At 42.5% G+C, this 24,811-nt stretch overlaps 3 protein-coding genes across 3 annotated transcripts; 1 reads left to right on the plus strand and 2 right to left on the minus strand.

The window, feature by feature from the left end:
• Window positions 1-3,777: 3,777 nt before the first annotated feature.
• LOC144458847 (sperm-associated antigen 16 protein-like) lies at window positions 3,778-6,063 on the minus strand. Its single transcript, XM_078162501.1, has one exon. The coding sequence runs from the start codon at window positions 5,959-5,961 to the stop codon at window positions 5,152-5,154; it is 810 nt and encodes a 269-aa protein (XP_078018627.1). The 5' UTR covers window positions 5,962-6,063; the 3' UTR covers window positions 3,778-5,151.
• ndufb4 (NADH:ubiquinone oxidoreductase subunit B4) lies at window positions 6,049-8,898 on the plus strand. Its single transcript, XM_033638112.2, has 3 exons — window positions 6,049-6,258; window positions 7,722-7,865; window positions 8,747-8,898. Exons 1-3 carry the CDS (start codon window positions 6,082-6,084, stop codon window positions 8,807-8,809), a joined length of 384 nt encoding a protein of 127 aa, XP_033494003.1. The 5' UTR covers window positions 6,049-6,081; the 3' UTR covers window positions 8,810-8,898.
• Window positions 8,899-10,636: 1,738 nt separating this feature from the next.
• Window positions 10,637-20,223, minus strand: hgd (homogentisate 1,2-dioxygenase). The gene is made up of 14 exons (XM_033638315.2): window positions 20,073-20,223; window positions 18,783-18,854; window positions 18,364-18,452; window positions 18,153-18,258; window positions 16,340-16,399; window positions 16,167-16,258; window positions 16,027-16,061; window positions 15,834-15,913; window positions 15,395-15,494; window positions 13,784-13,908; window positions 11,940-12,044; window positions 11,719-11,845; window positions 11,101-11,282; window positions 10,637-11,009 (listed from the first exon to the last, which is right to left on the minus strand). Exons 1-14 carry the CDS (start codon window positions 20,085-20,087, stop codon window positions 10,866-10,868), a joined length of 1,332 nt encoding a protein of 443 aa, XP_033494206.2. The 5' UTR covers window positions 20,088-20,223; the 3' UTR covers window positions 10,637-10,865.
• Between the last annotated feature and the right edge of the window lie 4,588 nt (window positions 20,224-24,811).

Consider the following 24,811-nt stretch of genomic DNA (forward strand, 5'->3'; position numbering starts at 1 on the left):
AAGGAGCGTGAGATGGATCGGCAGTTTGATGCTCATCTGTAGTGATGCGGGTGCTGTGCCTGACCATCGTGGTGAAGAGGGAGCTGAGATGGAAGGCGAAGCTTTTGATTTACTGGTCCATCTACGTCCCAACCCTCACCTATGGTCATGAGCTCTGGGTAGTGACCGAAAGAAATGAGATCGCGGATACAAGCAGCCCAAATGAGTTTCCTCTGTGGGGTCGCTGGGCTCAGCCTTAGAGATAGGGTGAGGAGCTCGGACATCCGAAGGGAGATCGGAGTAGAGCCGCTGCTCCTTACTACACATTAAATTAAATAGTGCTTGGAGCAAAACTATACAAATAGTCTTTTTTTCCTAGATCAGGGTACAGAAATGATCAAATGCAGGTGTATTTTTGACTGGAGAAGTCTACATACTACTTGGTACTGAGTTATTTCGGTCTATAACTTAGAAGTATCGAGTACCGATACCCAGCGCTAGTGACTAATATGAAAGCAAAAGGTTGTCTAATACAGGAAACACATATTGGAGGAACGGACATTGACACAACACCAGCAAAGAAACCAGAAACCTCCAGTGCAGAGCAGACTTGTAGGTACAGGGAGTGGAAGTTTGCATTAGTACAGTGAAAGTTTTGACAGCAAACATAGTGGAGTGTGCAGTTCTTGGATGTAAACTGAACCAGTGAAAACACACTGCAACAGCTGATTTGATCACAACCACTAACACTGTGCCAGTCACTGACAGTTAGCCTACAAGCTAACAAACAACATAAACAAATAAAAGATTAATCTGATATGTCTGCTAGTTGCCAATTCTGGTGCCCAACAGATTACTTATCTGGGTCTAGGTCTGACTGAGGCTCAAACATTTATGGCTGAATCTCTCCAATGTTTCATCTAATGCTAACGATAGCGATCTTGATGCACATTACTGCTCTTTCATCAGTCAATCTGATGCGAGTCTCACATAGCCAGACCATAGACTGTATGATAAAGATGGACAACAGGACAGCTCACCAAAAATGAGATGAAACAACATCTCGTTTGCCCTCTGACTGGCTGCAGTATAGCTCATAAACCCTGCCCCATTCTATGTTACCCCTCCAAATATACACATTAATTGTCTCTGACAGTCAGCTGCATCTCAGCCTCTGCTGTACAGAGGCATGATCTGTTTGGAGACCAATAAAAGCCAAATGAACGTGCATATTTAGATACAAAAACGGCAGTAAGCATTACCTAATGTGTATTTCTTTAAATCAGGTGGAAGGATTTTTCAGTCAAAGTTGAGGCAACAAAGATGTGATGGGTTAAATTGTGATTTGCAGAGCGCATTCCATTGATTCCAATAGACATGACACCAAAGTCTGGCGCCTCAAACGATGTCACTGTCGCCATGACTGTTCCTTCTTTTATATCTTCCTTGTACAGTGGGAGGGAGTTGAGACATGGTGTCCATCTTTATTTACAGTCATTGAGCCAAAATTTTAGCCCTGCGCCAGCATTAGAGAAAGCAGAAAGTGAAACCTACCGCATGCAGTGGCAGTGGGCGAGGCAGAGGCCAGATCCAGAATTTCTCAGTGAGGGCGAAAGAGTAGATCTGCTTCCAACCTCTTTTCAGAGTTATTCTTTTTTACATTTTATGTGGGAAAACCATGTTAAACGAAATATATTCATAGCAGAGTATTTTTACATGCGTGTCTGGAGGGAGACTTTAAAGGCTGTGAAAGACAACCATGTTTCCTCGGATGAGAAGTCAGCAGGAAGGAAGAAGTGGGCAGCCTGGAAAAGGTAATTTGGGCTTGGGAGGGACAAACTGTTGGCTGAAATTGCAAAACCTCCTGTCTCCAGCCACCACCTCATTGACTTTGTAACCATTTGTGAAATTTACAAAGGCTCCAAACTGGCCCAATTATGTTGTGCAGATGAAAACAAGGGGGGAAAGGAACATTACATTCCTAAGTTACATTCCTCAAGGGCAGCGGAGTAATGGAGTCTCCGGGCCAGGAAATATTGTGAGTAAGTACAAAAGAGCAGCATAACACATTAGGTCATTGTCTCTGAGTCTGCAAACCACTTCAGGGACCTTTGGTGAAGAATAAGGAGAAGAGTACTTTTAGTTTGTGGTCGGAACCGAAACCTGCTTCCACTTTTCAAGCCAGGCTCCCATGTAGAAGTCGTTTTACAAAGCACCACAAAATGACTTCTGATTACTGGGAGTGATTAAGTCTTGCAAGGTAGCACAGACTGCTGATAGAAATCCTCCAAGTCTTTTCATTCCTGTTCTCTCCATCTGTAGCTGCCTCCGTATCTAGATCGCATCTTTAGCGCTCTATTATCTGTCAAAAGCTTTACACGGTGAGTGCATCAAAATAAACGTCAGTCAGCATCACTGATGTGTGATAAAAAAAAAAAACAAATGTTCTGTCGTATGAAAGCAGTGTGGAAGTTAATAGTGAAGGACGCGGGTTGTACCCACAGCTCAAAAACTTCCCAAAGTTCAACTCCAAGTCCATGAGGTCTTACGGGTGCCAGCCAGGGCAGAGACATATTAATATTTCATCTGAGGCTATCTCTCTCTCTGAACATTACGGAAACAGGGAGACGGGAGGCTCGTCGGCCCCGGGAGTGTGGTCTCACATTGAATTTTGAAGTCATAAATTGATGTTTCAAAACTGCAGAGCGGGTGGCGCTTTAGAGGTCCTGAGAGGACAATAAATCACTTGGTCACACGTACTGTAGCTTTGCCTCGGCCTCTCTGGATCAAAGAGCTCTCTCAGCAACTCTGTACTCCACAACTCAAGTATGAAGTGTGAGAGGAGGGAGAAAAAGAAGTTCTGTGTGAGAAGTTATATGTCTGTGTTGCATAATCCAATTGTAAAACCACTGGGCTATCTGTGAACAGGCGGTGTGACAGCTCAGCTTTACTTAAATCCTGTTGTCCTGGTGGAATAACAAGTACAACCAGATAAATTCTCATGAAACAAAATATCTGCAGGGACGGAAAGTTGCGTTGTGCTAATCCAATTTCTTATTGTGACAATATCTGTGCATAAGGGTTCTTGTGTAAAGTCACAGTACGTAGCCTAAACATTACAACAGTAGCTCCATAATGTCATTGCCTACTGTATGCCCATCCAAACCCCAACACTAACAACTGGTAGCATTACTGTGGTTGTTTTTAAAGGGAACATGAGCACTCGTATGAGAAAGAATGGCACTGGTATTTTACTGGTTTATCTTTGCATGCAGCTCAGCAGATTCCTGCCTCCCCGCTCTTACAATGTCTTCTTCCTCTGGTGGAGCTGCAGTTAGCTGATATCACAGGCTGATGTTCACCCTGAGGCAGTGGAAACAAAGCTAGTACAGACTGCTCTCTTGTGGTTATAATCTATAATGCAACATGTTTGAGCTTGAGTGACAGGGCGATGATAGGTGGCTGATTAAATGAAGGTCTGTATTGACAAATTAGGCAAAGAATCAAAAACAGTTATAATAACACCACACAGGACACACTTCCTAATGAGGGATTTTGGGGCTTTGTCTATTATATACCAATACATTTATGGAAAAATGTATGATTTCTTATTAAAAAAACATGTTTTCTTTTAATAGCTTCTATATGTAATAAGATACGTTGACTCAAAATCAGTACTACAAGTTATTATTACTACACAGGACACACTTCCTTATATGGGATGTAAAGTGCTTTTTCTATTTCATATTAATATTTTGGGACGCTGTGTAAAACATGAATAAAAACAGAATGCAATGATTTGCAAATCTTTTTTGACCTATATTCAATTAAATACAGCACAAAGACAAAATATTTAATGTTCAAACTGATAGACTTTACTACTTTTTGTAAAATTCATACTTATTCTGAATTTGATGCCTGCAACATGTTCCAAAAAAAGTTGGGAAAATCACCATCTACAATCCATAATATCATCAAAAGATTCAGAGAATCCTGAGAAATCTCTGCATGTAAGAGGCAAGGCTGAAAACCAACACTGAGAGCCTGTGACCTTTGACCCCTCAGGCTACACTGCTTTTAAAACCGACATGACTGTATAAAGGATGTTGCTACATGGGCTCAGGAACACTTTAGAAAACCACTGTTGGTGAACACAGTTCGTCAATGCATCGACAAATGCAGGTTAAGACTCCATAAGGTTAAGTGAAAGCTATATATCAACAACATCCAGAAACATGGCCGACTTCTCTGAGCCTGAGCTCATCTAAAATGGACCAACACAAAGTGGAAAAGTGTGCTGTGGTCTGACGAGTCCATCATGGACGTCGTGTCCTCTGGGCTAAAGAGGAAAAGGACTATCATGATTGTTACCAGCTCAAATTTCAAAGCCAGCATCTGTGTTGGGACGGAGGTGTGTTAGTGAATTTGCATATTAGCTAAATATTTAGTTTCACCCAGAACATTTAGATTTAACATTTAGATTTATATTTAGCATTTAGATTTAACATTTAGATTTAGATTTAATATTTAGATTTAACATTTAGCATTTAGGTGCCACATTTAATATTTAGATTTAACTATTTAATATATTTCTAAGTTAACAAATATTGCTGTAAATGTGGTAAAAGGTGACGTTAAAAAATTCACAATACTTTTTTAAACATTGTTTGAAGCTAAATGTGGCAAAATGTTGATGTTATTTTCAGCGTGAGCCACTTTACAAACGGCACCCCTTATGTTAGTGCCCATGGCATCACTGGTAATTCTCACATCTGTAAAGGCGCCATGACTGCCATAAGACACAGGTTCTAAAGCAACATATGCTGCCATCCAGGCAACGTCTTTTACAGGGATGCCCCTGCTTATTTCAGTGAGACAATGAGACACAATCTGCATGTTACAACAGCATGGCTTTGTAGTATAAGAGTGCAGGCACTTGACTGTACTGCCAGCATTGAACATGTGTGGACCATTATAAAGCACAAAATGAGACAAAGGAGACCTTGGACTGTTGAGTAACTAAAGTCGTATATCAAGCAAGATTAGGAAATATGGTCAAAGAAAATGTATGGTTTTTATATATATCTTCCATGTTGTGTATTGAGTTACTCAAAATCAATACCAGATATGATTACTGTACTAACAGCATACATGTGAGACCAAATATTAATTTCAACAAGCATTTGCCCTCCCTGACTTCACCCTGGTCTGACTCCTTGGAGCATGTGCAGGTGTAGGAGGTCTTGGTTGGATCCCTTGATGGGTTGCCATGTTGACACTGCTCACCGCTCCTTCTTCACCTGCATCCTTCCAGGAAGAGATGTTGTGTTGAGCTGCCTGTCCCAAGGCTTTATCTCTCTCCATAGTCAGCAGCATGGTCTGCTTTAAAGCGGCTTGGTATTTCTCATTCAACCGCTTCACTTCAGGTTCATAGGTGCTGCACTGCATCTTCAGCCTCCTCATCTCCTCGATGAGCCGGGTTTTCTCCTGGACCACACGCTTGTGTCGCAGCCGGTGGAAGTCTCTGTTTCTCAGGACCCTGAGCAGTGTCTCAGCTCCTGCAGCGGCTGCCAGTCTGTACTCATCCCCCTCCCGCTGCGCGTTTTTCAGCTCACTCTCCAGACGCTGGTTTTCAGTGTACACTTCCGGTACGACACCAACCCGGTCTGTATCCACCTGCCCTTTCTGCACCATCTCGGTCCACTCAGTCTGGAAACATTCGAGTGTTTCTGTCATACTCATTTGTGAAAGAAAGTTGCGTAAAAAGTCATCCACAGCTTCAGGTTGGTGTGTGATGGAGGTGGCGGTGGGCCTGGGAGCAGCACCCGCAGCAGCAGTGGCCTCTGCGCGGTCTTGGATAGCTTTCACCGTCGCCTCCAAATCTTCCTCCCCTTCTGTCAAACTCCACTCATCCTCTAAAGACACTTCCTCATACTGAAAGTCATCATCACTCTCATCTTTCTCTTGTTTTCTTCCGCTCATTGCTTCACTTGCTCACATTCAGCAGGGAAAAGTTTAATGTTGCTATGGTGACGATCCCGCCACTCAACGCGAGATTTCACGAGTTCGCGTTCGCCTCGCTCCATCCGTTAGCAAACAATCATGGCGGACTACAAAGAGGCGCCCTTGGCTTCTCGGCCAAAAACACTGGACCCAAATGAGTATTTCAGCATCTCGCCGGAGCACCGTCGCGCCGAAGAAGACAGGGCAGCACTACGAGCCAACCTGAAGAGGCAGTACCAGACGCAACTCAACAACCCGCACAGACAAGAGCTCATTGTAAGTGGCTACATGCTAGCTAGCAATGTCACCCTTGAGACTGGCTGAGGCTCGCTGCTAACGCTAGCATGTCCGAGCCCATGTCATAAAAACCCAGTTTTACTTAAGTATTTTGGTATCAAGCTTAGGGTGGCATGTTTATATGTATGTTGTGTAAACGGGGGGCTGGATGGAATGAAAATTTAGAGTCTAACTTACACCACAGAAAGAAAATATCATCGACAATATAAAGTATGTTGTAGCCTAACTTAAATTATGTTTAAAGTAAACCCCTCCTGAAGTGCTACAGTGTTGCCATGTGCTATAGATAGACTAAATAAACACCAAATGACATTGCTGCTATCACAAAAGAGATAATTGCCACATACCTGTCTATTCTGTTCAACCGACCGTGCAGCTAAATTGACCCCAGCCCTTCGAGCTTCAATCAGTCAAACTGCAGTGGATCATTTGTTAGCAGTGTGCAGGTGTCCTCTCCTAATTGACATCCAGCTGGTCAAAATATGTCCCATGTAACACAAATATACAATTGTTCTCTGTCCCTGAAACTCCTTAACTTGTCATATTCAATATTTACTTAGTACATGTACTTAAATTACTTCTTCTCCATATTGTAGCTCTGTTACTGCTATATCTGTCCATTCTGTGGGCTTTTTCACAGCCAATGTTTTTTGCTCGTCATAGTAAGAAAGGCACATGTGTTACTTATTACATTAATGAAAGCTCAGTTTTGTTAAACCAAGCCAGCAGGCACAGTACCAGGACCCTTAAATTCAAGCAGGTAAACATAATTCATTTATTCATTCATTTTACATAACCGCTTATCCTGTTAGGAGTCGCGAAACAGCATGCACCTATCCCAGCTGACATTAGACGAGAGGCAGGGTACACCCTGGACAGGTCACCAGACTAGACAGATAACCATTCACACTCACATTCACACCTACGGACAATTTAGAGTCACCAATTAATCTGCATGTCTTTGGACTGTGGGAGGAAGCTGGAGTACCTGGAGAAAACCCACGCTGACATGAGGAGAACATGCTAATTCTGCACAGAAGGGCTCCCCCACCACAGGGTTCTGACCAGGAACCCCCTTGCTGCTATCATTGATTTTATTATTTACACTTGTAAATTTTTTATTGTTGACATTTCAAAATGCAGTACGTGAAAAAGGCCTGTCCTTGAAGAGGGATCCCTCCTCGGGTTTTTCCCTTTTACTCTTGTAAATAAATGGAGGACTTTAGGATAGAGGGTGTTGTACTGTAGGCTGATGTATTGTAAAGCTTTTTGAGACAAAGAGAGCTCACAACAGTTTTGTTTTAGCATGACATCAACCTTAAAGTCCTCGTATCTTTGTTGTAGTAAATTATTGTTTTTCCTTGCATTTGTCTCTTGACGGCAAGGATTCAGTGTGTACAAAACAGTCTTTGAGATTTCATTGCATACTTCTGTCTATACAGGAAGACCCTGCCTTGACACGCTGGGTGTATGCTCGCGCCAACCCCTACGCAACCTTCAGGCCCACATTCAAGACATCTCTGCTGGGTGTCATGTTTGGAGTTTTCCCTCTCTTCGCCCTTTATTACATCTTCAAGACAGACAGGGTATGGATCAAGATGCACTGACCTCTCTTTGCTTGTTTATCAGTGTTAAATGAATGACACATCTCACCTGTGGCCCCCCAAGCGGCCTGTGTACTAAAGATACAGTAGGACATGTTTATGTCTGCACACATTTATTCACAGCCAAATATTGTTGCAGGTTAAAGTAATTATTCTCAGTGAGTGCCACTCTGCTGCAGGTGTATGAGCTTCATTTACAGCCCCTACTGCTGTCTTTTCATTGCATCTATCTGCTACTCTATTGACAATCCTCAGTGCCAGACTGGTGGTCAAAATGTCAATGATTGTAGTAGATATAATGCCATAAACAACAAAGCTTTGGAATGAGAACACATGATGTAATTTTACTGTGTTATAACACTAATATCAATTTCTTTAGCCAGCTAAAAACACTGATAATCCATTCACAAGAATAGTTGTCTGAAACAATCCTAAAATTGAATAATTGGTCATTATGGCATCACAGATCTGAAAAGCTTTTTGCTTGAGGATTGGGCCTCATTATTCCCACGTAGGTGTGCAGTTGATCTTTTTTGTCACAGCTCCATTCACATTAGAAATGAATGCTTCATTTGAAATGCTGCTTGCTTTCATTTTCCTCCCCATTGTCATGGTGATTCACCCTCCAAATCTCTGCCAATAGGAATTCAAATGAAAATTTGGTGCAATTGTCGCACTGCTGGGCTATCATGTTCGTCTCCCTCTTTCCACTGGGAGAGGGGGAAAAATAACCTGACAATCACAAAGCGCTCACTCATAAAACATGCAGTTGAGAAAAATGTCCGGAAGGTGAAGAGGGTGATATGACTTTGTTGCCATGGAAACTATATTAACCCATCATCTGTGTGTCATCTTTTGCACAGGACAAGAGGGAGGAGCAGATTAAGGCCGGAACCCTCGAGCGCAAGTACGCTTTGTCATCATGAGCTCTGATGTATAAAGACCTCCTGTATGTTCTGGTGATGCCAGTGTGTGTAATTATTAAAAACCGAATAAAATTATATTGTCAAAAACAGTTATGTGTTTTTTAATGGTGAGGCAGAAGTGTGAATGGTGGGAAAACACATGGCATTGTATGATATTATAAATGTGTGCACAAGTTACATGACCACAGACCAAGGTAGGGACACTGCACAAGTTTTAGTTTGGCATGTTAACCAATAGACAGAGGGGTGGTGAGCCTCACCACATCCTTGCCCCGTTATTGCATTTACCCCAAACGGAATTCCTTTGCCAGTTACTCCACGTTCCCAAGTAAGGTTATTCTGGTCTGATGTATGGCTTTGTGACGGTTCTATTGGTTACCAACTTCAAACAACAAGCACATTCACCTTGCTTGATCTAAATCACCTCGACTGTTTCCTACAAAATGCACATATCTAAAAAGACTGTCTTCTGTTGAGCCAGGAACATAGTACAACCTCCCTTCCCCTTAACCTTGGAGGCTGTGGCAACAGAGCTGACTAGGCACCCTTACCTGGTTAGCTGTACCTCCTGCGCCACAACTAGGAGATCATAGATGGAGTGCATTCATAACAAAGGTCAAGTAGCCTGACCTCGATGCCTCTTTTAGGCTTTCTGCTAACCTGACTGTTACCTTAAGCATAACTATCATCCATTTCCTTTACTGACCAAGGCTAACAACAAAACTCCTAAACAGGCTGATTTTCTTGCTCATGAACAAAATAACTGGACTCCGTTGGAAAAAATAGGCATTTTAGAACACAGGAGTTGCTGCATTGCAAATATACTTAATATAGCGTACACCTGAACAGATACAGGTTTTTTAGGTGTCTAAAACATGTTTTGCTGCAGCCCCCATCCATGGCAGTACATTGCTGAGCTTCTGTGCTTGTAGATTTGGTTTATCAAAGATGCTAGCAACACAATACATGAAACAAGCACAGCAGAAACGTCTGATAGGTCAGACCATCGTGTTTAACTATACACCTTTAAATGTTACAGCTGAAAGTGACAACAGAAATTAACAACTTTGCCGACTTCACATATCTCTGCAATTTAAAACAATTACCCGTTGTCTACCTGGAAGTGTTAGCACAAGGTCATGGAATTTAGTCTATATGGGTACATTTTCTGTTTCAAAACTGAGACCACTACAACAGAATAAAGCTCACTTGGGTATAAAGGAAAAAACAATCTGTGGGTCCACAAGATCAGGCTCCCATTGATTGTTTGTGGAGCAGTTCCAGACTTTATACCCAATGACATCACAAGTTTGAGGCTTACTTCTCTGGTGTCTGGTTTTGAGAGAGATTGGCTCGTGTTGACAAATATTGACTGAATAATCCTGGGCCATGAAAGCGAAATATTAGAATTCTTAATTTAGGTGGTGTTCCCTTTAATCTCCAAACTGTCAAACTAAAGCAGGAGATAGACACAAAAAAAAATCCATTCATTTTCCATAACTGCTTATCCTGTTGGGGGTCACGAGGGGGCTGGAGCCTATCCCAACTGACACTGGGTGAGAGGCAGGGTACACCCTGGACAGGTCACCAGACTATCACAGGGCTGACACATAGAGACAGACAGCCATTCACACTCACATTCACACCTACGGACAATTTAGCGTCACCAATTAACTTGGATGTCTTTGGACTGTGGGAGGAAGCTGGAGTACCTGGAGTAAACCCACAGGGTCTGAATCTGAATCTAAGACTTTTTAAGGACCTGTAGACACACTGAATTTATGCAGCCTCATTGTGTTTTTTATTTCTAACACGACGACCAGCAAATCTTTGTCATCTTTGTTTTTATTGTGCAATTCCAATCTTAGTTGTCTGCATAAAATAAATGACTTTATTCTCTCTGTAATGCCGGCAACAGACATAATCAAACAACACAAAGGAAGCCAAGTTCCTCGAGCATTAAATTGCTTGCAGTGATATTAAATGAAGTGAAATTACATTTTTTGTGTATAACAACTATATTTGGTTGAAATTCCTTCTGAGTCACATTGTTGCTCTACTGTTTGCTGGGCTTCCATTTGGGATTAAAGTGGCTGCGGAGAGGTTCCCAGCAGTGGTAGTAGCTCTTGTCGAGTCTCTGGCATGTCTGTAGACCCCACTTGGTGACGGCCATACTGAAGGACGACTCAAACATGAAAGCCTGAGTGAGAGAAATACATGACAGATATTATCAGTGGTCACATTCAACCTGTTTCAAAAAGTTGACCTTGAAAGTTTTTAGTTTTCTTTACCATGGTTCCCTCGGCCACCCTCTCAGGTTCAAGCTTAGCAGTGCTGTTCTTTTCAAAGCAATCAGCGTCCGGTCCGTGTGGGGTCATAATGCTGTGGAGGCTGCCCCCGCCCGGCTGGAAACCCTCCTCTTTGGCCTCATAGTGGCCTTTGATCAGACCCATGAACTCACTCATGCAGTTACCTAAAGAGACAAGCAGGAGGAGCTGTAACACAACACTGTGCTGCTGTGTAACAGGGAGGCTGTAACACTGATCTCCACCAGATGGCCTTACAGAGCCACAGTGAAAGCAGACAAAAGGCGCTGTGGATGCTTCAGCTGAAAAGAGTCATAAAGCAGGTGGATTGTTATCACCTGCTGTCTTGAAACTGGTTGGGTAAATGGACATGTTAGCTTCTGGCTGGCTTGTTTCATTTCATGATGGACTAAAATGAGTCTCACTAGACAGAATTTGACATTTCCATTCAAATTAGGATTCAATTTCAGCTCCATCTCAGCAACCTAGTTGTCAAAATTCATTGTCTCTGCCTTTTTTTTAAGTCTTCCTCTCCTTCCTCTGCAAAATGAGAACAAACCACTTTAGAGTTGAACAAAAGAATGTGCGTTATCGTGGACTGACGGTGATAGTACGGTGGACGGAAGGTGTGGTCGGCCACACCCCACCGCGGGGGGAAGATGACAAAGTCAGCGATGGCCACACCTGGTCGCGTGGATTTGGCAGTCAGCACAGTGAAGATAGATGGATCCTAAAGGAAGATGAATGAGTGCAATTAACGTCAAAGGCAGTTCATTTCTCGTATGTATATCAAAAGGAATGCAGTATTTTGGAGTGTCTCTCACCGCGTGGTCAAAGGCCACAGCATTGATAACCATGAAGTTCTCCAGGTTATATTTGTAAGGTGTGTAGTTCCCGTGCCAAGCTACCACATTGAATGGAGAAAAATCCTACAAGCAGAGCACAGAGCCAAACAAATAAGACGAGTCTGCCCAAGCAACAAACACAATAGACTTTAAATTGAGCTTTTCACAGGGAAAAAGGAATAATGAATAATGTCTTTGTAATCTTAAATTCCCAGAGAGAGTACTTCTTGACATAAAGAGAAAAAAACTGGTCGTAATGAAAAGGGTTGATTGTGAAAGAGGGTGTGCTTCTTTCATTCTTTCTTCTCTTTCATTCCCCCTGTTCTTTGTGATATGAGGCTCCAGGTATTATGGGGTAATTGGCTTCACAATCAAACTTTCCCAAACTTTGAGCATTTTGACGCTTGTGGCGGGCGCAGTTATGGGAGGAGGGAGCGGCAGCAACAGTGGGTGCAGAGATATTTCTTTATCTTGATTGTTAAAACCACAGCAATTTCATATAGTTTCTCTGTTCTGATAATGCCACTGCGAAAAAAGACATTCAACAGCAGCTCTAAAATCAATATAGTTCATTACAACTCAGGCTGCCTCCTGAGTGACCTCCGTGCTCCTCGCACACACGCTCACGTACACTTGCACCCGTGAGCAGCGAGCGCACACAAACAATAAAACACATATGCATACACAGTCACATGCGCAAGTAAATTCATTCACATTACATGACTAATAAACACCAAAAAATACCTTAACCACACATGATTTACAGTAGTTACCATACAAAGAGGCCTTTGGGAAACCCAGTGCAGGTAATCTCTTGGACATTCATCTGCGGTAACTCCACTACATTCGATTAAAATTGAGGGAAAAATGGAGGAGAGCAAGCACTTGCACACACATGCACACAAAACACAAACATATTGGCCCAGTCAAGCAAATAATAAGTTAATTTGAGCAATTTCAGCACTCTGCGGGGGAACAAAACAGCAGGACCAGACGGGAGCAGCAGCATCTTCCCTGAGGCCCGCGTCCCCCACCTTATTTTCCTACCCCTGTAGCCTCACCCTCCTGGCTCGGGGAAGGGTGGACACCAGGAAAAGAGTGTCAGGTGCAGCCAGCAGCCTCCACCTCTGACACCGAGCATGTAACAGGGGGCGGATACTCAAGTGGAGGCAGCGAGGGAGATGGAAACATGTTTTTCGCTATAAAAAAGACAATATCTTGCCCTTGTGTACTTCATACAATGAATAATAACAGTGTGGTTTGACATGGTTTCCACGGTTACGACCTACCCAACCCCCGCCCATGACAAACCTCTCCTCCCACCTCCTCCCTGTCTCTGTAGAAAAAAAAAACACCTCCTGTCAGACATTATGTGTCGATCCAATTATGCGCCCATCAGGACATTTCGGGAGGGGCGGGATCATTCCCCGAGTGAAATATGGTGAAATTAATGCTTAACTTGGGAAAGGTTTTTCCTACAAAACGAAGCTTCACAGGTACACTGTCTGTAACTCCAGAATGCCTTAACTAATTATGAGTGATTAAGGCTCATAAGGGAGCCGAGGCGGAAACCTGCTGAATGGGTAACAGCTAACACTTCGATATTAAATCATCAGGGATGGCAATTCAATCGGCAGGAGCAGCTAATGGATCATATGCTTCACTTGGACGGTTTCCTGTTAGTCATTGTCGCGGTTCGATGGTGTTTACTGAAGCGAGCACAAACCTAAACAGGGTAATAGGGCAAGTGTGCCATATAGTGCCTGTGTACATGTGGGCGTACTGACACACACCAACTGAGATGTCACATAAAAAAAAAACACCTGTTGGCAGGCGAAGAGCTTTCCTTGGTACTTGTTGATGACGGTGTAACCTGTGGCTACTTGGCGATCCTCGTACCAAGCGACTGGAACCTGGAAATCTCTTGGGTTGGCCAGACCATTGGCTCCTGCAAAACACATGCATAATCAGACATAGGCACACACACAAAAATAAAAATCTCTATAAATAATACTACAGTCACGCTAACATCTGTGTGAGGCTGTACCACAGACTGTATAATAAAGATGGAGGAAATGACAGAGCCCCAAAAGTGAAGCCAAAGTGTTGCAATCGCCCCCTGGTCGCTGGCGTCAGTTCAGGTCATAAACCCCGCCCCGTCCATGTTAGTGGACAGTATGTTCAAGTGTTCATTTTTTATTATGAGATTAGTTTTAATCAGGTATTTGGTGCTAAAAATGGTGGGTTGACATTATTTTTGACATCTGTGTGTGCCAGTCGTTGTGCTCGCAATCATGGCGCTGCTCACGATTGGTCAGACAGGTGAATGGGCAACTTGATACTGCAGAGATCGCTACTGCACAGACTCTGGCTTCAAAGGACCTCAGCAGCGCAAGATGGCGGCAGCTGTATCCAGGATGCGAATATGTGATTCCTAGAATGGCGAAGGCACGATCTGCCCTACTCATAAGTGCTATATCGTAGGCAACTGGACTCGCTTGAGTTTGTTGAAGACGTTTTTGAAGAAACTCAAGCGAGTCCAGTTGCCTACGATAGCACTTAAGATTACCTTGACCTGGATGACTGAGAATCTTCACCGACAAGATCTGCCCTGCTCTGCCTTAATCTGCATCTGGTTGTCTTAAACCTCCTACAGACTGCAAGATTCTGACAAGTGTATAAATTTAGTGCAGGCTACACTGTGCGACGTGGATCTAATAAACTTGGGTACGACATCAGGTTTGATGTACGCAGACTGTACAATGACGAAGCCTACTGAATCTCAGGCTACGGCATACATCCACTGATGTCCATACGCTGCAACCAAACATCATCACCGTGCATCACGTTGGGTCAGGTCTGATATTTTGGGCCCAATCAGAACGCAAGTATTTACTGACGTATTTTATGTCGTAGAACAAAATGTGAAATTATCTTAAACTTGAGTTGACCACAGACCTTATTTCAGGCATCCAACTAAAAACCAAAGAATACTGACTTCAAGACGAGGGAAAGAAGAGTGCTAAAATGCTAAATAATGTCTGGGTTTTGGGACTCCTTCCTGCACCACTCTATTTTGGCTTCATTTTTGTACAGTGAGAGGAAGTGGAGATGCGCTGTCCATCTACAGTTACTGGGCTGTACTTTGGTGATACCTTGAGCTAAATGCTAACGTCAGCATGCTAACATAATCACAGTGCTAACAAAATGTTAATGTTTACCATTGTAGTTTAGAGTGTTTGCATGCTACCATTTGCTAATTAGCTCCAAACACAAAGTACAGCTGAGGCTGATGGGAATGTTATTGTTGGGGAGAAAGTGAAATCCATTTCAGATGACTATACCAGCAAGAAAAATACATAAAGAGGTTGTTGTGCAGCTTTCAGGAAAGGATAAACATGCATTACACTCACAAACATCATACAAACACACACCTATAGGTCCCAGGTCAGGGAGTTCAAAATGGGCTCCATACACCTCCAGTATATAGCCTCTGGTTGGTCCAGACACATCCACACTGAAGCGCATCCCTTGCTGGATAAAACACAGAGGAAGTGGTGGTGAGGGGATATTTGTGCCGTTATAAATCACATGTGAGATGTACAGATGCTGAGGGGACTTATGGGTTCATACACTAATGTGTTTGGGAAAACACACGTGCTGCAATTGCAACTCCCGGTGGTCAGGCTTTCTGTACCTCAAACCGCTCTCCACTGTTATTTATCTTTAAGGTCATTTTTGAAAAGCACCAAACCATGTCTTTCTAAATATGGTAAGTGGGGTGCGGAGAAGGGGGAAGGGGGGAAGGGGGGGCAGACACAGTGGTAGATTTCTGTGTGAGAACTGGAGGGAGATGAAAAACATAGACCTCACCTGGATAACACAGATCTCGTTCGGCTCCACCATTATCTTCCCAAACTCTGTGGTGATCAAGATCTCACCCTGCTGAGGGACTGGGGAGACAAACAAAGAAAAGAACATTGGAGGGAGAAGAAGGGCCAAGGATTGAGCTATCATTGTTCTCCTGAATGATGACAGTGAAAACATCAACAGTCCTTTTCCTCACCAATCAGAAAGTCTCCGTCTGAGTTGTTGAAGCACCTGGAACAAAAAAAAAAGAGAGTTTGGAAATGAACTTGAAAGCATTACCGCAGATTTTGAAGCCCTTTATATATGAAAGTGCACATATTCATTCGTTACACTCACCTGTCAACCATGGAGGTGTTGCAGGTGTACACATGGATGCCGATGCCATTGCGAGATTTGGCATCTCCGGCACCACAGACAGTATGCAGACCCTGCAACAGACAAGAATCCCAATCAGTGAACTAAGGACCTTTAATTAACAGATAATATGGAGAAAAAAAAGTTCAACTCACAGCCACAAAGTCCACTTTCTTCTCTGCTGACTTGGGGATGATGAACGGCAGCCATCGCAGCTGTGAGAGAAACCTCAGAGTCAGGATCTACTTAATCAGTACATACATACATACATTACATGAAGTCATTGGTTCAGAGACGTATAAAAGTCCCTCATATGTTTATTCACTTTCTAGCAGAGAGCTACATTAGAAGATCATCCTCATGTCTGTAAATATGAAGCTTCAGCCAGCAGCCAGTGCTGGCTAGTCACTGCTTAACCTATCTTGGTTTATTTAAAGATTATACAAACCAGATATGTTAATCAGTGAGCTTAGAGGAGCTGGCAGGTGGATTTTGTTACCGAACATTGCCCATGCAAAATCAAAGAGGATCTTTTGTTGTGGTGGACATTCAAATTAGATATATAGAGCAAGGAAGTCTGTGTAGGGTGGATGAGTGGGAGGGGTGGTGGATACAAACATGGACTTTCAACCTGGAGACTGCTGTTTGTGTCCTGTGTTACACCAAAAGTCAACATAGTTACACGGCTTCACAGAATTCACTTAACAACACAAAGTAGTAATGTAGATACTTAAGTTTAAATGGTAAATGGACTGCACTTGTATAGCCCCTTTCTAATCTTTCGACCACTCAAAGCGCTTTTCACCGAGGCTACCATACATGGTGCCACCTGCTACTCAGTAACTATTCACAACCTTTCACACACCGATGGAACAGCCATCGAGAGCACTTTGGGGTTTGGTATCTTGCCCAAGGATACTTCGACATGCGGACTGGAGGAGCCGAGGACAGAGCTGCTGATCTTCCGATTGGTGGACGACCCGCTCTACCACTGAGCCACAGCTGGCCAAAGTTTTCAGGGTTCATGTCACTTCTCTCCTATACGAAATTATTTTACCGGAACCTTAACAGTTTTTTTAGGTTTTGTCAACCTAACCAAGCTGCAACAATTTCACGTCAAAACTGCAACCATTCGTAGAAGGCTTTGCATTGTCATTATTTTAGTGTTGCCAGTATGTAATCTTAACACATTTCGTGCCCAACACCATGTGATGCATTGTTAAGAGGTCATGTCCATTTTACGTGTTTCTGTGAGACTGTGTTATATTTACTGCACAAATAAGAGTAGTGTTAATCTTCCCATCTGCCTCGTTGTAAGAAAGCATATAAGCCTGTTTTCCCATAATCTCAAACTACTTGTGTAAACTTTAAATACATAAAAATTAAGGATGTTGTTTTGTTTTTTGTTGTAAACTTCGACTTTGTGCACAGCAGGGATAGGCAACCTGCAGCTCAAATACCTTGATATCGATATTGTGACGATGCTGTGGGGTTAGCTATTGGTGCGTTCACAAAATATTCACCCAATATGTGGACACAATGACTGAGTGGGTAAAGTCAAAAAATAGAACAGCTAGAACAGTCCGGTAAGCTCAGAAAATTACACCACATTACTGTAATGCAGCCTTTAAAATCAGGAAAGGACAACACTAATGTTATTACGATATCCAACATCTAAAACAATGTCTAGGGACATATCAAGATATAAATATAATACTGATATATTTCCCAGCCCTAGTTTATCTTGATTAGTTTATCTAAATACAGTTGCTTGCCCAACGTAGCCAGCACAGGTACACAAGAGATTGCGCACCTCACAAGATGGTACCCTGTCCACAAATTTTAACGCAGCATGACATCAACTTAACATTCTCTACAAAGACATTAAAAGACATGTTCAGGGGCTTCAACAAGATTCACAGTATTTCTGTTTGAAGAGACAAAATGAGCAGGAACTCCTTAACATACCTGGTTGGGGTCGGGCTCCACCTCGTTCCAGTTCTCTGTCAGGTTTCCACAGGGCACTGCAGCAAAGGGCTTATGTTTGACAGACGGCAAGATGCGGTAGAACCAGCTGGAGGAAGACAAAAAACCATGTTAAGTCGTTTCTTATGTCTAAGATCCATTTGGTCTTATAGTGGTGACTGAGCTGATTTAAATGTCAGACACAGATGGATACCTCCTCTTATTGGTTGGCCGTGGGCAGGTGAAGGCAGAGCCGGAGAGCTGCTCAGCATAGAGGCCGTAGGGACAGACCTGAGGGTTGTTCTGTAGAGACATAACACAGTGCAGTCAGACACAACACATGTATGTGGTGAGTTCGCACAGGTCTGTCTGAATCTAGCGTTTGATTTTCTTCTTTTAGAGGCAGTTGGTGAAATAATGATGAACGAGTCAGAAGATGTGCAAAACCAAGGCAAGCGATGCATCTCAGATTTTCATATTTCCCTGTGAAATGCTCAAGTCACACCTCCCAACTCCCATGGTGCCACATTAAGTATTCATGCAATCCACTTCAGCAAAAAACAGTAAAATTAGTGGATAAATATTCAAATGAATGACTGTCACAATGTGTATTTCTGTGGGTGTGTTGGTTACCTGTCCCTCAGGTAAAGATCCGGGACAGCGAGGGTCTTCGGAGGAGAACTCATTCCCAAACCCGCTCATGTACTGCGAGAGCCAGACAAAACATTCGACACTCGAGTAAGTTAAAGTGAAAAATAAAAAAAAATCTCATGTAAACACCATGCGGCTTCATTGTAATGCAGGATAAATGTGTTCATGCTGGTTATAATTAAATTTGAAGGCTTGTCATTAAGGCTTGTCTTTTTGTTAATTGTTGTCATATTGATTCACATTAGATCTATGATAAAACAAACTGCAGTTATGCCAAATTTCCCCCCTTGCAGTCATCCATTATTTTTGTTATTGTGTTACAGAGACAGACTAATTACACTAACATCCTCCACAGTACTTTTTTGATCAATATTTCAATTATGATAGGATTATTACTCCACTATCCTTCTGTAGCAGCACTGTCTTCCCCTATACACACACAAAAATCCTCAAACTTGGCACAACATAAGGAAATGTTGCTGAGTCATTGTTGGTCTGCAAAAAAGCACATTCACAGGCATGGATGGGTTCCATATGTGCGCGTTCATGAGCCTCTGGTGCGAGCGTAAAAACAGTTGAGAGACTCCAGTTTGTGGCTCATGAAGGAATGTTATGTAGAGATGGATTTTAATCAACCAAGGCGTTGACTCGTGTCAGAGCTGCAAGACGGATAGAAGATTTAAAGGCCAACACTAAAAATGCATGAACTGTCAGTCATAATAGGTCATTTAATGTTAAATATTTGATCCTAACGCCTTCTTCTACAGACATTAGCATCAGCTAGTGTCAAGAAAATGATGCTTTATTCGGATTTTAACGCTTTGAATTGAAAACCAGATGAATAAAATACACAGGGAACCAATACTTGACTTTTATGTTTGGACCTAAGTGGTAAAGATTATCGCAAAAATACATTAATGCAATGTTTTCTATTGGAATGAGGGTTTCCCACTGACATATTATTGCTCTGTGAACTTCTGGAGCATCAGACATCTGGGCAGCTGCTGAATGCTGCACTCTGATTGGTCACAGGCACCTCCGCCCTTCAGTCAGCCGCACTACTTCAGATGTCAATGATGGCTCCATGCGCAGTTTAACTTTAAACGCAACATGCAGATACTCTTAGATGTCCTTTGTTCTCTAACCAATCCGGGGTAACAGCATGTTTGCATGTTTAAGCAAACTCAGTTGCACTGATCTGAAACTTGCTGCTCCAAAACACATAAACATGTGTAGTGTTAATAATGTTGAAGACAGTGAACGCAGCCTTACCTTGAGTCCAGCCATCGTGCCGTCTGTTTAAACTCTCCTTGCTGCTGTTAAAGTAGCTTGAGTGGTTACAAATTAACGCGCAGTCCGACTCCTGGTGTCTTCCCTTCGACCAAAATCCACTGCAGGGGCGCGTGCATGCCGGTATATGAACTGAGTGGGGAAAGGGGGTTGGATTTGTGCTCTTTCTCAATATGGGTTTAATTAGGCCTTGACAGGCTCCGTGACGCAACAGCGGGGTCTCATGCCGGATGGCCAAAATGTGCGCAAACAAGGACCAGTGTAGGTGCCAAGGCAAACAAGGACCCAGACTGCATTTAGAAGCTTTGAGTCCTGCATGCAGGTAACAAACAGGGCAGATTTAATACGGTTAAAGATTATATCTCATGTTATGGTTTCCAGGATCAAAACTGTGACCCTGAAATGAGTTTTAATCCTAATTTTCATAAAGAGAGAAAAATAGGGATGCTCCATTATTAGTATCTAATTATATAAATGCTTCATGTGTATTAATAAAACAAAGAAAACAAGCAGCCTATAAATGATGGTGTAACACATTGATATTAGTCTGTTATAGCGTCCTCGCATGATCAAATTGTGGTGACCTCACATTGGACTGCTTACGCAATATGGTGCCATGCACATCCTCACGTCCTGCAGAACAAACAAAGAGTCTACTAGTACAGTCTTTTAAATTGGATCCCAAATTTGCTGTAGCCCACCTTTTATTTTAGTTTGTTCTGAGCACTGCAATGGAGGCCACCATCTCTCCGGGTTTAACGCGCCACCGGTTCATCAAGTTGTCCATAATTGCGTCATGCTTAACACACGCTGAGTTACTGCTTTATTTAAAGGGAGTTATCATTCCTGTACAGCGGCATGATTAATTGTTATTGGCTTCTCTTAAAAGCAGCATAATACACGGCGTCACCTCTGCACGCTGCAGCGAGCAATTCATTCATGATATGAGCAGCAGAAGGCCTCCAAAAAAAAGGCCTATACATTACTTTACGCAAAATGTATTCGCTTCATTTCTCGGAATAGATGGTCAAACGAGGGGTACCTAATGTCCCCCGTGCAGCATGTATCAAAAAGAATCAATTTCCCCTCTCTCTGTCTTGCCTCGCTTCCCCTCTTGTCTATTTCTTTTCTTTTTGGGAGGTGTTGGGGAAGGGTAAATGATGGCAATTCTCATAGCGAGGCGCAAATAAACTCGCCGCGGCAGAAGTAACTGTTCTCCGGCGAGGCGTGCAGTCAGGCCCGGGCCCCCCGCTGGCAGCCAGTCAGGGTGCTGTGCCAAAGACGAGAAAGCCCAATGGCAGGAAAATATCACGTCCCAGTCTCCGGAAATTGATCTGCTCCTTGTATGGAGAAAGAAAATGAGCGATTTTAATTTCATCCCCGAGTCTGATGATAGAATTCTAGAGTATTTGGGTCCAATCCGGATGGTGCCTGTGTGTTTTAAGAGAGGCAGGAATAGCTGGAGACGGCAGAGAGGAGACTGTTGTTGCCTACTGACAGTTATATCTATGCATGCGTAAGTGGGCCATAAATGCTTTGTTATTAGATGCCTGCTGAACTCAATGGCGTGATGGTAAATGGTACACTCACCTGGCACAGTCTATCCCCATATGCATAAACAAGCAATCTCTCTCTGTCTCTCTCTCTTACACACACACACACACACACACGCACGCACGCACATACACACACACACACACACACACACACACACACACACACGCACACAGTTACAAGCATACTCTGTGATGTGATGACATCCTTGGTGTTTCATAGCACATGCAAATGCACAAACTTTCATACCTATTTATAATGAATGTGCTATTTTTAACCCCTTCTTCTATACTGACACATTCTTTAAAGAGTCATTTCAACTAAAACACATATAAACATAGCAACCCACCTACCCATGGTGGAATATATGCGGAATTTATACTTCTGCGTTGAATTGACACCATAGCTACGGAGTACGCTCTGCATCGACGTAGGGCCTACGGTGAACCCTACGCTGTAGCCAGATGTGCACTTCCCCAGAAATGTAACTACGTGTTGTGGCAATACAGACCTTCTGTTTCCCTCAGTGGGAAAAAAAGCTTTTATTTACTTTAATTTCACTAATAAGAAACATTAAATTTTGTAGATAATAAATCCTCCAGAAAAAATAGCATTTTAAGTCATGTGTGTGATTTATCCTGGTTTCATATGAGCAGAGGAAATCTCCGCTTGTCATTAGGCTAATTTATACAATGTAAAATGCCATAGGCTTGTGCTAATAACATTAGCATGTTGTATTTGTCTGGAAAACGTGTTTAGTATAAGATGGTTGTTTTGTCAGTGAACCTTGTGAGTTGTTAGAGACCCGAATTTTGTAACTTTACCTTTGTTAAATGTTGCTGTTGTCCCTGGCTTCATATGAGTAAAGGAAAAGTCTGCTAGCCGCTAGGCTAATTTATACAATGTAAAATGCAATAGGCTTGTGCTAATAACATTAGCATGTTATATTTGTTTGGAAAACGTGTTGAGTATAAGACAGTTGTTTTGTCGGTTAACCCGATTTGTGTACTTGTGTTTGAAATTGTCTCTATTAAGCCATGTTTAATGTGTGTTTTGAATCAACTAAACTTTATAGCACTTCACAGAATCCTCCTCCGCTGACTAGTGTTTTGGAGGTGTAACTGCAGAGTGACACAGACACAACACCACACAAGTAAAAATGCTCACAACTGCGTAGGCCAGGTGTGTATGGTCTGCTACATAAGTATAAATCCCGCTATAGTCATGGACATTATTTCAGTTTTACTGGCTGAGATTAAAAGGCACAGTGTGTAGGATTTAGTAACATCTGGCGGTGAGGTTGCAGAACCGAAACTTCTCCCGTGTACCAGGTTCATAGGGAGAATTATGGCCCTCTCTAGAGCCAGTTTTTGGTTTGTCCATTTTGGGCTACTGTAGAACAAGATGGCGGAGTCCATGGAAGAGGACCCGCTCTGAATGTAGATATAAACGCTCATTCTAAGGTAAAGAAATAAATGGTTGTCATGTTTAGGTGATTATAAACTAATGAAAACATAGTTATGAATATTAAGCCCAATCTCACTCCGAAGTCGTAGAAATCCAGCGCTTGGGCAGTGACTTGCGGCGTCAGAAACCAATGAAAAAAGGCATCCGTTAACTTCAGCATGATACGTGGCTGGTTGCCTTTATAGTTTACCGGTGCCCAGCGGTATCGGGGGAAATGTGGCAGGAGGACGAAAGTTAAGGTGGCGAAAGTCCGAGTGGGGCGGGCGGGAGGGGTGGGTCATGGGTCCAACAAAGATTGACTTTCACCCGCCATTAGGACTTAATTGTCGTTGACAGTGTTTCACTTTTTATACTTATCGGGTCCTACTGATCCCAGACAGCTAGGAGAAATTAAAAATGCATACTAAACAAAAGTTCGGGTCTCAGGAGGATATTACATACCCTTCCTGCCAATATAGATGGCTCTAAATCTCACACACTGGACCTTTAAAAATACCTGCTTTCAAGACTTCGTAACATGAAAGGAATTTTGTTAGTATGGCTCAAATCATCCAAAAAAATTCAATGAAAAAGCATCACTGCAATGTGTCTCTTCCAGAATCAGTGTCCTAGTTACTGCGGACAATGAAGACCTCTCCGTGAGCTGCTTCCATTACGATAAAGCACCTTTTGATGCTTTGAGCACCACAAACAAAATTCTGCTGTATTGAAGAGGTGGCAAATATCTCAAACACATAAAAAACCTCAGCCTCGTGAAACTGAATCTATCTGGGTGGACAAATGCTATTATGGGTATTTGAGAAAATATGTTGTTTTTTTCTCTCTCTTTATGGTGTTATTTGGGTGAATTGATCCTTTAAAAGGCCCTGCACACCCACACAGCTGTTGTCAGTTATTCCGGCTAATTAGAGTTGGGAATTGCTGGGAATTATGTGAAGTCACCAAACTCAATGCAAGAGTAAGAATTATAAAGATGTAATTTGTCCCGTCCCAATAGGTACGACAAAGGTAACAGAAGAGTCCGGGAGATGTCTATCGTTGCAGGGTGTGCCTGGCCTTTTATAGGACTAATATAGTTGAACTATATTAAGTCAGTACGATGGCTTCTGACACGCACTGTAGCTTTTTTAATACGATACATAGAGTATACTTTACAATATGCGTCACTTCTATGGTCCAGAATTCCTTAAGGGATTCTCATATGGTCAGATCTTAAGGATAATGTGTAGCCAGTGTTATCATGGTTAAGAAAATGTTTTTATCAGAGCCTGAGCATTGTACTGTGTACTTTTGATTAAATTAATCAGGCAGTTGCAAGTAGCACCAACTAATTAGTGTGTGCTTACACACTTTCCTGCTCTTGTTTCTCTGTGGTGATGAGATTCTTTCATCTTCCCTTTATTCTTCTTTGTGAGGGGGAAAAGCAGCTGTCAGATCTACTCTTTTACACACAAAGCCAAGCAAAACACCACTTTATACAGTATAGATGGGCGTTGAATCTACACAAAACACAAAATTGGGTCTTTTGTTAGCCTTCTGATATCAGACAAAATTCAACCATCATTGCAAACCACATCAGCAATTTGAAAAATGGTAGCGATGCGATTTGTTCTAATTGGAGACTTCTTTGTGTCCTGCTGAGTTGTTACAGCGACGTAAAAATAGTTCAATATGTGAGGATTAAAAACATTTAAACTTAA

This window comes from Epinephelus lanceolatus, chromosome 20 (genome assembly GCF_041903045.1).
Source record: "Epinephelus lanceolatus isolate andai-2023 chromosome 20, ASM4190304v1, whole genome shotgun sequence".
Taxonomy (NCBI): Eukaryota; Metazoa; Chordata; class Actinopteri; order Perciformes; family Serranidae; genus Epinephelus; species Epinephelus lanceolatus.